The sequence below is a fragment of the Hyperolius riggenbachi genome, chromosome 5 (assembly GCF_040937935.1).
Source record: "Hyperolius riggenbachi isolate aHypRig1 chromosome 5, aHypRig1.pri, whole genome shotgun sequence".
In the NCBI taxonomy this organism is placed as follows: domain Eukaryota; kingdom Metazoa; phylum Chordata; class Amphibia; order Anura; family Hyperoliidae; genus Hyperolius; species Hyperolius riggenbachi.
In genome coordinates, this window is record NC_090650.1 from 131,422,425 (window position 1) to 131,437,906 (window position 15,482).

Genomic DNA, 15,482 nt, shown 5'->3' on the forward strand with positions numbered 1-15,482 from the left:
AGCTGCAGCAATTAATGATTGTTTAGAAAGACTAATAGACCGATTCAGCAGCAGATTCAGGGCAAGGAGAGGCAGTTTAAAAAAAATGTACATCTAAAGGGATACTGGGGCTGCCTCCTTTATAAGTAACTGTCTCTGCACAGAGAAAATGTATCAAGTCAGCCAGCACCGCTAGTTTAGTGCGGGAATTCCCCGACCTTTCATTGCAAGTGTAAGCATTTTTATGAATTAGCTAACAAAAGTCTAAAATACCGATGCAGTGTTTTCCCGGCAAGATTTTTTTTTTTCCGCAAATGTTTTATGAATAGAGGACTTGGTGGTAATCCTGACCCAGGCTAGCAGTAATCCCGAGCCTGGGACAGTAGCTGCTGGGAGGTATATGCAGCGTACTTAGCACAGCAGCATTTGTAACTCACCTCCTACAGGATCTGGACACACTCGATGCCAGTCTTCTATGGGCCCTCAGAGGCTCTCTGTCCCTCAGGTGAGATTGCATTTGTCACATGATGACATGCCATCTCACATTAGGTGCAGAACGACACCTGGAGGACAGGAGGAAGAATTGCAGTGCTGGATCCTGGGGAGGTAAGTTATGTACAGGGATGCTGCAGATCTCTCTGGGGATAGGAATTTTTCCTGCTTTTAGGGTCTAAAAATCGCATGAAAAAATTGTACTGATTTTAGACCCTAAAATCCGGAAAGAATAATACCACCAGGGAGGTAAAAGTAGTAGAGCTACCGAGGTACGTCATCAGCATAGAAGTCAGGCAACCGGCATGGTTTATTAGAGAATGAAGATGGCAGCCTCCGTATTCCTCTCACTTCAGGTTCCCTTTAAGATCTCTACAATAAGTCTCATGGTGCTTGGGTAATGCAATTATGCATACAGAGTGTGCAAGCAATTTCACGTGTGTAAAAATATAATTCATCAAACCTTATGAACTGGTGCCACACATTGACCTCGAAAAAATGGCAGAAGGTACCAGTTAAGGGATAAGCCTCATACATATGCACGAAGGACTGTCACCTGCCAGAATGTGGTGCAGGCGGCCCCGGTGGCCAAGGAGAAAGATGCAGGACAGGGGTGGAGGCGTGTCAATGGACAAGTGGGCCTGGGACACTTACATTGGGGGGGGCGGAGACTGACCAGGGGACCATCAGTTGTCTAGAAATCGAAATGCCACTACTGCTGACGTTAAATCGATCAAAATGAAGTTTGGGCAGCCAGGTTGCAGCATTGATTTCTGCCAGATTTGATCACTGAGATCCAATTGGCAGGATATTGATGCTGTAAATCCAGTAACGTTGGGCACCCTTTAGTACCCCGATTATCTTGATTATAGAAATATACTTTTAATGTGTGTACACACTGAATCCACAAAATATAAACACGCTGACTGCAAAAAGTGAATATACTTACATCCTGTGTTACAGCATGCAACACTCCACTGTAAGAAATGTTAGAATTGAATCTAAAAACAGCATCTGCAAACACACCATCTGCAAGAACAAAAAGAAAATCAATGAAAATTCACATTTTCAGAAACCGCTCATAAAACATGTACTGCCATGTTTTCCAATGCTTTCAAAGTAGTAATGGTGGAATGAATTAAAATATGCTGAAAAGAAACAGACGTTTAGCCCAGAATTCCACCTCAGCCACCTCTATATCACAATTATAAAACCCTGTTCATGTGATGCTTCATTGGGAGTTAACTGCTTTGGACCTTCTGTTCCCTATGGACCTCCATCTTCCAAAGTCCATGCTACACCATGACCCTTACTGTACCTAAATGGCACTAATTTGCTACTTAAGAATGCAAATGAATGTCATGCATTAGAGAATATGTACACAATGAACACTGTGGGCAAACATACTCAACACTTCAAGCCAAATATCAGAGCCAGGTCTAATTATACCATCGGGCGATTTAGTAAGAAGAAATTCCAAATATTACTTTCCAGTCACATAACTTCAGCTGAGTTGGAGGAGGTTAAAGGGGCACTGTTGCTAATTTCATCTTTTTTAGACCCTTTGACATACATATGTCTTTTTGGAGTAATGTTATTACACAGTGTATAGTCCAATATAAATGTAATTTTTCACTGCCAATAATCATTTAGAGACAGGCAGTCACGTCAGTAGTTTTACCTTTCCGACGCCAATGCAGACTAATCCATTCTATAGCAGGGAGGCATCTGTTATTAATGGTAGAGCTGCCATTCTTTTCCTCCCCTCTGGGCAGCTCATTTGCCATGTTCCAGCTTGTAACTGCACTAACGTGCAGTTACTCAGCTCACAGCAGCCACCGTAAAGTGTAGGGCGCAGCTTCCTTGTGTCTACTCTTTGATGCCGCTGCTAGATTGCGCAGTTCCTAAGCCGGTCGGGTTGCCATAGAAACGGACAACAATAGGTGTCCGTTTCATTCCCCGCTTAGCAAAAGGGGTCCTTGGCGGCCAGGCAGTGTATCAACACACAGGGCTCACAGCTACATCCTGCGCTGTACGGAGGAGGCTGCGTCCTGGTCCTACACTTTATGGCGGCTGCTGTGAGCTGAGTAACTGCACGTTACAAGCTGGAACATGGTAAATGAGCTGCCCAGAGGGGAGGAAAATAACGGCAGCTCTACCAACAATAACAGATGCCTCCCTACTATAGAATGGATTAGTCTGCATTGGCGTCGGAAAGGTAAAACTACTGACGTGACTGCCTGGCTCTAAATGATTATTGGCAGTGAACAATTACATTTGTATAAGACTATATACTGTGTAATAACATTACTCCAAAAATACATATGTATGTCAAAGGGTCTAAAAAAGATGAAATTAGCAATAGTGCCCCTTTAAATAACTCCCTGGGAGTGAAAGCTGCTTGGCTGACACAGTAAGGCACTCTGTATGAGAGCAGGGAGAGGCTAGGTCAAAGAAACATATCAGTAAATACTACCAATATTTTACTACGTGAATGTACCACTATTCTGCGCCCATTTGAACAGGCGTCTTTTTAACCACTTCCCGACCGCCTAACGCACAGAGGCGGCCGGGAAGTGGAGCCCTTAAGGACCGGCTCACCCACAGAGGCGTCGGTCCATTTAAGGGCATGGGCGGAGCGATCGCGTCATCCGTGACGCGATCCTCCGCCGGCGCCTGTCACCGCTCGCTCGCCGCAACATCCCGCCGGCCATACGGAAGCGCCGGCGGGATGTTAACCCCGCGATCGCCGCATACAAAGTGTATAATACACTTTGTAATGTTTACAAAGTGTATTATACAGGCTGCCTCCTGCCCTGGTGGTCCCAGTGTCCGAGGGACAACCAGGGCAGGCTGCAGCCACCCTAGTCTGCACCCAAGCACACTGATTTCTCCCCCCCCTGCCCCAGATCGCCCACAGCACCCATCAGACCCCCCCCTGCCCACCCCCCAGACCCCTGTTTGCACCCAATCACCCCCCTAATCACCCATCAATCACTCCCTGTCACTATCTGTCAACGCTATTTTTTTTTTATCCCCCCCCCCTGCTCCCTGCCCCCTCCTGATCACCCCCCACCCCTCAGATTCTCCCCAGACCCCCCCCCCCCAGACCACCCCCCCCTGTTTACTGTATGCATCTATCCCCCTGATCACCTGTCAATCACCTGTCAATCACCCGTCAATCACCCCCTGTCACTGCCACCCATCAATCAGCCCCTAACCTGCCCCTTGCGGGCAATCTGATCACCCCCCCCACACCAATAGATCGCCCACAGATCCGACATCAGATCACCTCCCAAATCCATTGTTTACATCTATTCTCTCCTCTAAACACCCACTAATTACCCATCAATCACCCCCTATCACCACCTGTCACTGTTACCTATCAGATCAGACCCTAATCTGCCCCTTGCGGGCACCCAATCACCCGCCTACACGCTCAGATTGCCCTCAGACCCTCCCTTATCAATTCACCAGTGCAATATTTACATCTGTCCTTCCCTGTAATAACCCACTGATCACCTGTCAATCACCTGCCAATCACCTATCACCCATCAATCACCCCCTGTCACTGCCACCCAACAATCAGCCCCTAACCTGCCCCTTGCGCGCAAACTGATCACCCACCCACACCAATAGATCGCCCGCAGATCCGACATCAGATCACCACCCAAGCGCAGTGTTTCCATCTATTCTCTCCTCTAAACACCCACTAATTACCCATCAATCACCCATCAATCACCCCCTATCACCACCTGTCACTGTTACCCATCAGATCAGACCCTAATCTGCCCCTTGCGGGCACCCAATCGCCCGCCTACACGCTCAGATTGCCCTCAGACCCCCCCTTATCAATTCGCCAGTGCAATATTTACATCTGTTCTCACCTGTAATAACCCACTGATTACCTGTCAATCACCTATCAATCACCCATCAATCACCCCCTGTCACTGCCATCCATCAATCACCCCCTGTCACTGCCACCCATCAATCACCCGCTGTCACTGCCACCTATCAATCAGCCCCTAACCTGCCCCTTGCGGGCAAACTGATCACCCACCCACACCAATAGATCGCCCGCAGATCCGACATCAGATCACCACCCAAGCGCAGTGTTTCCATCTATTCTCTACCTTAAACACCCACTAATTACCCATCAATCACCCCCTGTCACTGCTACCTATCAGATTAGACCCCTATCTGCCCCTAGGGCACTCAATCACCCGCCCACACCCTCAGAATGCCCTCAGACCCCAGCCCTGATCACCTCGCCAGTGCATTGCTTGCATCTATTCCCCCCTCTAATCACACCTTGAGACACCCATCAATCACCTCCTGTCACCCCCTAGCACACCTACCCATCAGATCAGGCCCCAATTTGCCCCGTGTGGGCTCCTGATCACTCGGCCAAACCCTCAGACCCCCTTCCGATCACCTCCCCAGTGCATTGATTGCATCTATTTTCCCCTCTAACCACCCCCTGAGACACCCATCAATCACCTCCTGTCACCCCCCTAGCACTCCTATCCATCAGATCAGGCCCAATACAACCTGTCATCTAAAAGGCCACCCTGCTTATGACCGGTTCCACAAAATTCGCCCCCTCATAGACCACCTGTCATCAAAATTTGCAGATGCTTATACCCCTGAACAGTCATTTTGAGACATTTGGTTTCCAGACTACTCACGGTTTTGGGCCTGTAAAATGCCAGGGCGGTATAGGAACCCCACAAGTGACCCCATTTTAGAAAAAAAAGACACCCCAAGGTATTCTGTTAGGTGTATGACGAGTTCATAGAAGATTTTATTTTTTGTCAAAAGTTAGCGGAAATTAATTTTTATTGGTTTTTTTTCACAAAGTGTCATTTTTCACTAACTTGTGACAAAAAATAAAATCTTCTATGAACTCGCCATACACCTAACGGAATACCTTGGGGTGTCTTCTTTCTAAAATGGGGTCACTTGTGGGGTTCCTATACTGCCCTGGCATTTTAGGGGCCCTAAACTGCGAGGAGTAGTCTAGAAAACAAATGCTTCAAAATGACCTGTGAATAGGACGTTGGGCCCCTTAGCGCACCTAGGCTGCAAAAAAGTGTCACACATGTGGTACCGCCGTACTCAAGAAAAGTAGTATAATGTGTTTTGGGGTGTATTTTTACACATACCCATGCTGGGTGGGAGAAATTTCTATGTAAATGGACAATTGTGTGTAAAAAAATCAAACAATTGTCATTTACAGAGATATTTCTCCCACTTAGCATGGGTATGTGTAAAAATACACCCCAAAACGCATTATACTACTTCTCCTGAGTACAGCGGTACCACATGTGTGGCACTTTTTTACACCCTAAGTACGCTAAGGGGCCCAAAGTCCAATGAGTACCTTTAGGATTTCACAGGTCATTTTGCGACATTTGGTTCCAAGACTACTCCTCACGGTTTAGGGCCCCTAAAATGCCAGGGCAGTATAGGAACCCCACAAATGACCCCATTCTAGAAAGAAGACACCCAAAGGTATTCCGTACGGAGTATGGTGAGTTCATAGAAGATTTTATTTTTTGTCACAAGTTAGCGGAAAATGACACTTTGTGAAAAAAAACTATTAAAATCAATTTCCGCTAACTTGTGACAAAAAAATAAAAACTTCTATGAACTCACCATACTCCTAACGGAATACCTTGGGGTGTCTTCTTTCTAAAATGGGGTCATTAGTGGGGTTCCTATACTGCCCTGGCATTTTAGGGGCCCTAAACCGTGAGGAGTAGTCTTGAAACAAAAATGACCTGTGAAATCCTAAAGGTACTCATTGGACTTTGGGCCCCTTAGTGCAGTTAGGGTGCAAAAAAGTGCCACACACGTGGTATCGCCGTACTCGGGAGAAGTAGTACAATGTGTTTTGGGGTGTATTTTTACACATACCCATGCTGGGTGGGAGAAATAACTCTGTAAATGACAATCTTTTGATTTTTTTACACACAATTGTCCATTTACAGAGGTATTTCTCCCACCCAGCATGGGTATGTGTAAAAATACACCCCAAAACACATTGTACTACTTCTCCCGAGTATGGCGATACCACATGTGTGGCACTTTTTTGCACCCTAACTGCGCTAAAGGGCCCAAAGTCCAATGAGTACCTTTAGGATTTCACAGGTCATTTTGAGAAATTTCGTTTCAAGACTACTCCTCACGGTTTAGGGCCCCTAAAATGCCAGGGCAGTATAGGAACCCCACAAATGACCCCATTTTAGAAAGAAGACACCCCAAGGTATTCCGTTAGGAGTATGGTGAGTTCATAGAAGATTTTATTTTTTGTCAAAAGTTAGCGGAAATTGATTTTAATTGTGTTTTTTCACAAAGTGTCATTTTCCGCTAACTTGTGACAAAAAATAAAATCTTCTATGAACTCGCCATACTACTAACGGAATACCTTGGGGTGTCTTCTTTCTAAAATAGGGTCATTTGTGGGGTTCCTATACTGCCCTGGCATTTTAGGGGCCCTAAACCGTGAGGAGTAGTCTTGAAACGAAATTTCTCAAAATGACCTGTGAAATCCTAAAGGTACTCATTGGACTTTGGGCCCTTTAGCGCAGTTAGGGTGCAAAAAAGTGCCACACATGTGGTATCGCCGTACTCAGGAGAAGTAGTATAATGTGTTTTGTGGTGTATTTTTACACATACCCATGCTGAGTGGGAGAAATATCTCTGTAAATGGACAATTGTGTGTAAAAAAAATTAACAAATTGTCATTTACAGAGATATTTCTCCCACCCAGCATGGGTATGTGTAAAAATACACCCCAAAACACATTATACTACTTCTCCTGAGTACGGCAATACCACATGTGTGGCACTTTTTTGCAGCCTAACTGCGCTAAGGGGTCCAAAGTCCAATGAGCACCTTTAGGCTTTACAGGGGTGCTTACAATTTAGCACCCCCCAAAATGTCAGGACAGTAAACACACCCCACAAATGATCCCATTTTGGAAAGTAGACCCTTCAAGGTATTCAGAGAGGGGCATGGTGAGTCCGTGGCAGATTTCATTTTTTTTTGTCGCAAGTTAGAAGAAATGGAAACTTTTTTTTTTTCTCACAAAGTGTCATTTTCCGCTTACTTGTGACAAAAAATAATATCTTCTATGAACTCACTATGCCTCTCAGTGAATACTTTGGAATGTCTTCTTTCCAAAATGGGGTCATTTGGGGGGTATTTATACTATCCTGGAATTCTAGCCCCTCATGAAACATGACAGGGGGTCAGAAAAGTCAGAGATGCTTGAAAATGGGAAAATTCACTTTTTGCACCATAGTTTGTAAACGCTATGACTTTTACCCAAACCAATAAATATACACTGAATGTTTTTTTTTTTTTTATCAAAAACATGTTTGTCCACATTTTTCGCGCTGCATGTATACAGAAATTTTACTTTATTTGAAAAATGTCAGCACAGAAAGTTAAAAAAATCATTTTTTTGCCAAAATTCATGTCTTTTTTGATGAATATAATAAAAAGTAAAAATCGCAGGAGCAATCAAATAGCACCAAAAGAAAGCTTTTTTAGTGACAAGAAAAGGAGCCAAAATTCATTTAGGTGGTAGGTTGTATGAGCGAGCAATAAACCGTGAAAGCTGCAGTGGTCTGAATGGAAAAAAAGTGGCCGGTCCTTAAGGGGTAGAAAGCCCTAGGTCCTCAAGTGGTTAAAATGTACGTGCTAGTCAGACAGCAAGGTAGTAGAGCACAGACTGAAATTTGAGTAGCCTGCAATCCTCAGCAGAGGCAGTCTGTGCTGCAGGAAGTGGGTGGTAAAAATGCTCCTGACTGGGTACTTAAAATGAATTTACTTCCCATCAGATAATGGAGATACTTGTACAGAGATAAAAGGACACACTGAATGCCCCACATGGCAGTGAAAACATCTAGCTTGAAAGTGTTTGTTTTGAGAGCTTACTTGGAGGAGTTGTGAGGAATCTCAAGTGAAGACTTTCTACTTCCTCATCCACAGGCACAGTCATCAGGCCCCACCGCTGCCCTCTTGGAGTCGGGGTCATTTTAACACAAACATCCCTATTGCCCGATGCTCTGACTCCATCTAAAAGGCTTGCCAACAAGGAGTCTCTGGAAGAAAAAAATGACAATTTTTTTTTTTAATGCAAGAGTGTTGAATATACAGTAGATAACAATGAAAGCAAAGTGTTTAGTAAGCATTCTCTACATTTGTTCTACCCCATCACCAAAATTAAAGAGTCTTGCACTCTTTATGCTTTAATATATATTAAAGCATCTTCATCATGTTTGAATGCGTATTTGCATGCAAGTGTGCAAAGGTTTATTTGACATTGCTAAGGCGCATAAGTGACACAAGCATTGCTATGATAATACATTACACAACACCTATTACTGTAGAAGCAGTTGTGCAACCCATGTACCTCGGATCAGGTTGATTAGGCAACGCGTGGTACTCTGCTGCCGTTAGCACCAGGAATATTGCCGTGCACTGCCTGCGGATGGCTATATTAATGGCACTATGCAAATCAGCCCCGTGCATTCATAATACAAAATGATTGCATATCCAAACGAACTTTCAAGGCCCACAGTTGAGCATTGCCTAAGCTGGGGTAAATTGAACTTCCAACCATGTACAGTAAACATGGCTGTTCATGTCTGAGCATTGATATCAAGGATCAAACTCAGTGGTTTGCTCACAAACTCATGCTGACAGCTGTTAAAGTGCAGTTTGCATATCCTGCTCACTGGCATCCTCCTGACACCCCATTATTACACTAAACAGGACTTGAAATTCAAAATTCCAGGGACAAGGGTTGGTAAAAGGTGGTGGACAGATTGAGAAAGTCTGTGTTCAGGGGCAAAATAGGATAATTCATTACTATTAGCAAATAAAAGTTTGGTGTGGATACCACTAAAAAACTTATTCCCACATAAAGGCCTCAATTCACTAAGCAGTTTAAACTAATCTACTGATGGTTTTTAGTCTACTGATGGTTCAGTGTAAATCAGTTGCATCAAGAGGGAATTCACTAATAATTACCAAATGTTTTAGACCTGGTCTAACACATTCGGTAATTAGGTTGGTAAAGCAGGAGAAATGATCAAAAGATGTAATTCACAAACGAGTAGCTATGACTGACATCCTTCTCCTCTGACGAGCTCTCCTCTGGACATAATTAAACTCCTGCATAATTGATTCAAAAGGTCCATCCTCACGTGTAAAATACCTCACAGAATTACTTTACAGACAGAAATCAGCTGGTCTAATCTCTGTCAGAAAAATGGGTGTGGTTGTTTGCCTTTGTGAATTGCATCTCATGATCGCTTCCCCTGCTTTACCGACCTAATTACCGAATGTTTTAGACCAGGTCTAAAAACAGGTCTAAAACATTACACCAAACCATCAGTAGACTAAAAACCATCAGTAGACTAGTCTAAACTGCTTAGTGAATTGAGGCCAAAGTAGGGAGATTGGCATCTATGATAATCTGTTAACAACCTTGCTCAGCTGACTGTAAATGTACAATGACAATGACAAGTATTGTTTCTGCACATTCTGTTATTAGTCAGTATTGTACAAATGTTGATCTTTTCAATAAAAAAATATTTAATTAAAAATAAATTCAAAGGTGTATTTGACCTAAAATTGTCAACACAAATGTATAAACGGCCTCTTAACACATATGCATGTGTTCTGAAACAATATTTAGATTATATACTGTAGATCATTGCATACATTATATTTTAAAGTGATATTCCAACTTTGTATAAATTGCTATGGCAAATACTAGTGTTACACAAGTCAATCTGTAACTTGATGTTATTAAAAATATATCTTTACATTTCAGTTTGTAGCTAGTTGTGCATGCCTAAGGGTAAAAGTAAACTTTAAAAGCAGTTTTCTCAAGAATAAAGTCGGTACATTTTAATTTATTCTCTAGACTAGAGCATTGACTGCTTTGTAACACACAAGTAACTGCCTTCTTCTTGCATCAGTCATTACCCACTAGCATGGAAGCATTGCAACTCTGGAAATATCACCTGCACTAATCAGCAAGCTACCACGCACACAGTAGTAATTGAGCTGTGTGCAAAGCTGTGCGCTGTTTTTATCTCTACTCATACATTAAGGTAAAATATGAAATATTTGTGAAAATCTTTGTAATACATAGAGCAAAATTTTATATCAACAGAGTTGGAATTTCACTTACATTTTCAATGCAATACACAAAAAATATGTATTAAAAAAACTGAATGTCTTCAACGCATCAGGACTTACCGTTCTGTTGAAGAATATTTACGAATTTGTCCTTTGATGAATTCAATAGTAAAAAGTTGAGGATTTTCAGGGTCGTACACGAGAGCAAAAATCTAAGAAACCGACAAAATAAAGATAAATATAAATAGGTGTTTGCTGTAAGTAGTTTAATGCTTGAAGCTCATTCGAACAACAATGTCTTCAGGAAGGAATTACACGATTTATGATTTTATCACTACAATTGACAGAACAACGAAAATACCACTAAACAGGTCACAACATCCAGTTGAAGTAACAAAATCAGAAGCCCCTTGTGAGAAGGGCACGCCCTTGCCGGCAGTGTACTGCCTCCATTTTAGAGCCCCTTTGTTAGGACACCTAAATCTATAGACTTGTGGGACAGTAAAAGATGTTGACATAATATTAAATTAAAAGGATTAAGGGCTTGTTGCACTACAAGAGCTTTTCTAAGTGCTTTGTGATTTTAAAAGCTCTTGCTAATGTTATTCTATGTGTGTGTTCTCACTGGCGTGATGCGATTTGTTCAAAATCCCCCATAGCATTGCATTAGCAAGAGCTTTTCAAAATCACTAGCGCTTAAAAAGCTCTTGTAGTGTGAACAAGACCTTAGGGTTACTAGGTTTTTTTCCTCCAAAGACCCAAGCAGGCTAGGCTATATGGAAGGGAGTGAAAACATGATTCTAAAGAACTATCTGATTTGGGGGGAACTCGCCTTATGACAGCACCTTAGGTTAAAGTGAAAGTTAATACAACACAAAATATGATCAAGAAATTCAATGTACAGTGTTGCGCCTATGGATCTATCAGCTGCTCAACCTAGAATGGGGTGATCCCAATACCCCTAAATTAAATATAGACCAATAAAATGGTACTAGGTTGGCGCTAGAATTAAGATGCAATTAATTTATTATAGACAATAATGCAATTGATATATATGCAAATCTATAGCATAAAACGAATAGACATGCAGACACACACTCTGCATTCAAAACCACTGCCCTGCTGCAGCAGAAAAATCAAAAAAACTAAAAAATGATAAAAATAATGCAATAAAAAATAATGCAATAACAATACTAGTGCAAATCCGTGCTGTTGCACTAATATGAGATACTTTTCACTGGTGGTTTACATCCAATAGTAAATAATAAGTATTAGGACTTGGTTATCCAGGTGATAAAATGTCACAATGTTCCTTCAAACAGATGCAAGTGTAGACTAGTACAAAAAATAATTGTTTGTCCAGGAAGTGTTCTTACTCACAACCTCCGTAGATGGTCCGCAGTGTCTGGGCTGGAGCGTCCGGAGTGTCTTGCCGTAATCCCGAACTCAGCCAGATTCCGCTGTGCGTGCTGAACGGAACTCCTTCCGCGATAGTGCTAGTGACGTCACTGCAGCCTGGCCAATCGCTAACGCGTTTCGGAAGGTACGCCTTCCTTTCTCAAAGCGGACTGCGGTTGGAGGATCACTGCTTTTATTGAATATTTATTCAATAAAAGCAGTGATCCTCCAACCGCAGTCCGCTTTGAGAAAGGAAGGCGTACTGTGATGGATTACGGAGAAACCGCCGCGCGTTCTGACAGTGAGGCGGCGGTGTCCGCGTACAGAGCAGCGGTTTCCCCGCAGCAACATGCGTCTGGTTTGTCTGGACCTAGTAGTGCACACAGATGGAGAGCTACGCGCGCGCCGCAAGACAGGCTCTTTATGCCAATAGGAGAAGGGTCAGCTGATCGAGGCGGTCAGCTGATCCCAGCTCAGCAGGTGATTGGTTGATGGGAGCTGGGCGGCACTGTGGAGCGCTTTGCTATATATATCTCTTGCTGTTCAGTTGTTGGTTGTCTGGCGTTGCGAATACCTACGTGTTAGCACTCAGACCTTAGTCAGATCCTTCAGTGTGGTGGAACCAGGAGGACCTGGGAATCCACACTTAGCCAGTTCACTGTATTATTATCTGTGTTATTCTCTAGCATAGTTCCAGGGTGTTGAGACCACGGACCTCACACCCCAGACTAGGAATACTGTATATCATCTGTGTTATTCCTTAGACCAGTTCCAGGGTGTAGAGACCACGGACCTCACACCTCAGACTAGGAATATTGTATATCATCTGTGTTATTTCTTAGACCAGTTCCTGGGTGTGGGACCACGGACCTCACACTCTAGACTAGGCATTATTGGATATCTGTTTATGAATTGTAGCTCTCCTGACTTCTCTTCTGCTTTCTGATTCGGTACCTTCGCACATCTGATCTACTGTTGCCGACCCTGCCTGTCCCTGGTTACCGAATCAGTCTCCTGTCTCTGTACTTTATCTGCCTGTGTGTTGCCGACCCGGCCTGCCTGACCTTTCTGGCTGTCACCCACCCCTTGGGTGCTCAGTTCTCCTGCAGGGGTCCCCTGCTCCTCAGAGGGGGCCATGCTGCAAAACGAGTCAGGGACTCCCCCTCCTGGAGCCCTTGACTGCAGTAGAGTCTTCTCTACTCATTGGACCACCTGCTACCCCGGTGGTCCAATTCCTACTGTTACACCAAACACTTATACGCTTCAGGTGTCTAGAGGTTAGTTATACTTGGATTATTAGCGATTCTGCAGATCCTCAATAATCAGGTATATCTGTATTCTTGGGGATACTGCAGATCGCCAAGAATCAGATTCTCTCTGGTTGCTGATACCTATCGTTACAGAACTACAGAACGCCAGACCAAAACAATATGGACGCATTTAACAGTCGTCTTAACACACTCACCACCTCGGTGGAAAATCTCATCAGAGTGATGGACGGTCAGCAGGCCCAGATTTCTGCTTTATCTGGGTCACTACAAGTCCTTCAGACGACTGTAAATTCAGTGTGATCCCCTCCAGTCACAGACTTAAGAATATCTGTACCCGAAAGGTTTTCTGGCCATAGATCTGACTTTCAGAATTTTAAGAATCGTGTAATGTCATATTTTGAACTGAGGCCTAATCTGTCAGGAACAGAGGCACAGAGAATTACCTTTATTAAGACCTTACTCTCAGGGGATGCTCAGACCTGGGCGTATAGTTTACCGTCAGGGCATGAAGCACTCAGGTCAGTTGGGGAGTTTTTTAAGTCCATGGCCATAATTTATGATGATCCAGACATTGCCTCTACCGCTGAGCGGAAGTTGAAGACCTTGCGCCAAGGCAAGGATCCAGTGGAAGTTTATGCAACTAAGTTCAGGAAGTGGTTGGTGTCGGCTAGGTGGGGGCCTTTTGCGTTGCTGGATTGTTTTCTATCAGGGTTGTCAGACGCAGTCTCTGAATTGATGTTGGGACACCCTGAACTGAAAACTATTGAGGAAGCAATCTCTTTAGCAGTACGGGTTGATCGTCTGTTACGATATGAAAAACAAACCCGTGGTAAAGACAGGATCAGATATGTCTCCTATGCCACTCCTCCACCTGCCTCACCACCACCTGAGCCGATGAAAATTGGTCAGTCCAAATTGACGCGGTCAGAGAGGAATCGCAGGAAAACAGAATAGCTCTGTTTGTACTGTGCAGAGGAGGGTCATAGAGTGCAGAATTGCCCCAGGAAGTCGGGAAACGCTGCCGCCTAGGAGTAGTCAGAGGTAATACCCTAGGCGCGCAGTCTTTACCTCTACATAACAATCGACTGTTACTTCCCTGTTCTGTCACATGGGAAGGTCAGACTGTTTCCACTGAAGCTTTCATTGATTCCGGTTCAGCGGCTAATTTTATAGATTACGAGTTTGCTAAAAAAATTGGGAATACCCATGCTCCCCTTGGATCAGGCGATCCTGGTCACTGCTGTAGATGACTCTCCTCTGCAGAGTAGACACCCCTTATCCTGTACTCCAAGATTGCAACTCAGTGTGGGGGTATTACATGGGGAGAATCTGCAATTTCTGGTTTTGCATATGGCAACTTCTACCATCATTCTTGGCATGCCCTGGTTACAAATTCACTCGCCTCAGATAGACTGGGTTTCAGGTCAGCTAACGAGCTGGTCATCCCATTGTTATCATCATTGTTTAGCGAAAGTAACCGTGGGTAATACCAACATTCAGGTTGAAGGTGTACCGAGACAATACGCAGAATTTGCTGACGTCTTCTGTCCTAAGTCAGCGGACAAACTTCCCCCCCACCGTTCCTTCGATTGTCCCATTAATCTGAGATCTGGTTGTATGCCACCCAGGGGTCATCTTTATAACCTGTCTGGGCCGGAGAAACTAGCTATGCAGGAATACATCAGGGAAAACTTGGTGAAAGAGTTCATCCGCTGTTGTGACACCACTACTTAAAAAACCTTCCCTAGATCCTACCACACTTGCCAACTACCGCCCAGTGTCACTTCTCCCATTTGCATCCAAACTACTTGAACGCCATATACATGCAGAATTAAGCCATTATTTATCTGCTAACTCCCTACTTGATCAGTTCCAGTCTGGCTTTCGTTCTAACCACTCCACGGAAACAGCCCTTACCAAAGTGGCCAATGACCTTCTTACAGCCAAATCCAAAGGTCAATTTTCCATACTCATCCTTCTTGACCTGTCATCAGCATTTGATACTGTCGACCACACCTTACTCCTACAAATACTTTTAAATGTCGGAATAAAGGGCCTTGCTCTCACATGGTTATCTTCCTACCTCTCTGGAAGGTCCTTCACAGTCTCCTACTCAGATCAGATCTCTTCTCCTCATGCTTTGTCTGTCGGGGTTCCCCAAGGCTCTGTCCTTGGTCC

At 43.9% G+C, this 15,482-nt stretch overlaps 1 protein-coding gene across 3 annotated transcripts in view; it reads right to left on the reverse strand.

Moving 5' to 3' along the window:
• The window catches only part of DNAJC13 (DnaJ heat shock protein family (Hsp40) member C13), a 295,032-nt gene that overhangs the window by 160,296 nt on the left and 119,254 nt on the right, over positions 1 to 15,482 (reverse strand). For all 3 annotated transcript variants that reach the window (XM_068236264.1, XM_068236262.1, XM_068236263.1), the window contains 3 exons: positions 10,756 to 10,847; positions 8,419 to 8,585; positions 1,421 to 1,500 (listed from right to left, as the gene is read on the reverse strand). In XM_068236264.1, coding sequence (XP_068092365.1) covers positions 1,421 to 1,500; positions 8,419 to 8,585; positions 10,756 to 10,847 — 339 coding nt within the window. The remainder of the gene's footprint in view (positions 1 to 1,420; positions 1,501 to 8,418; positions 8,586 to 10,755; positions 10,848 to 15,482) is intronic.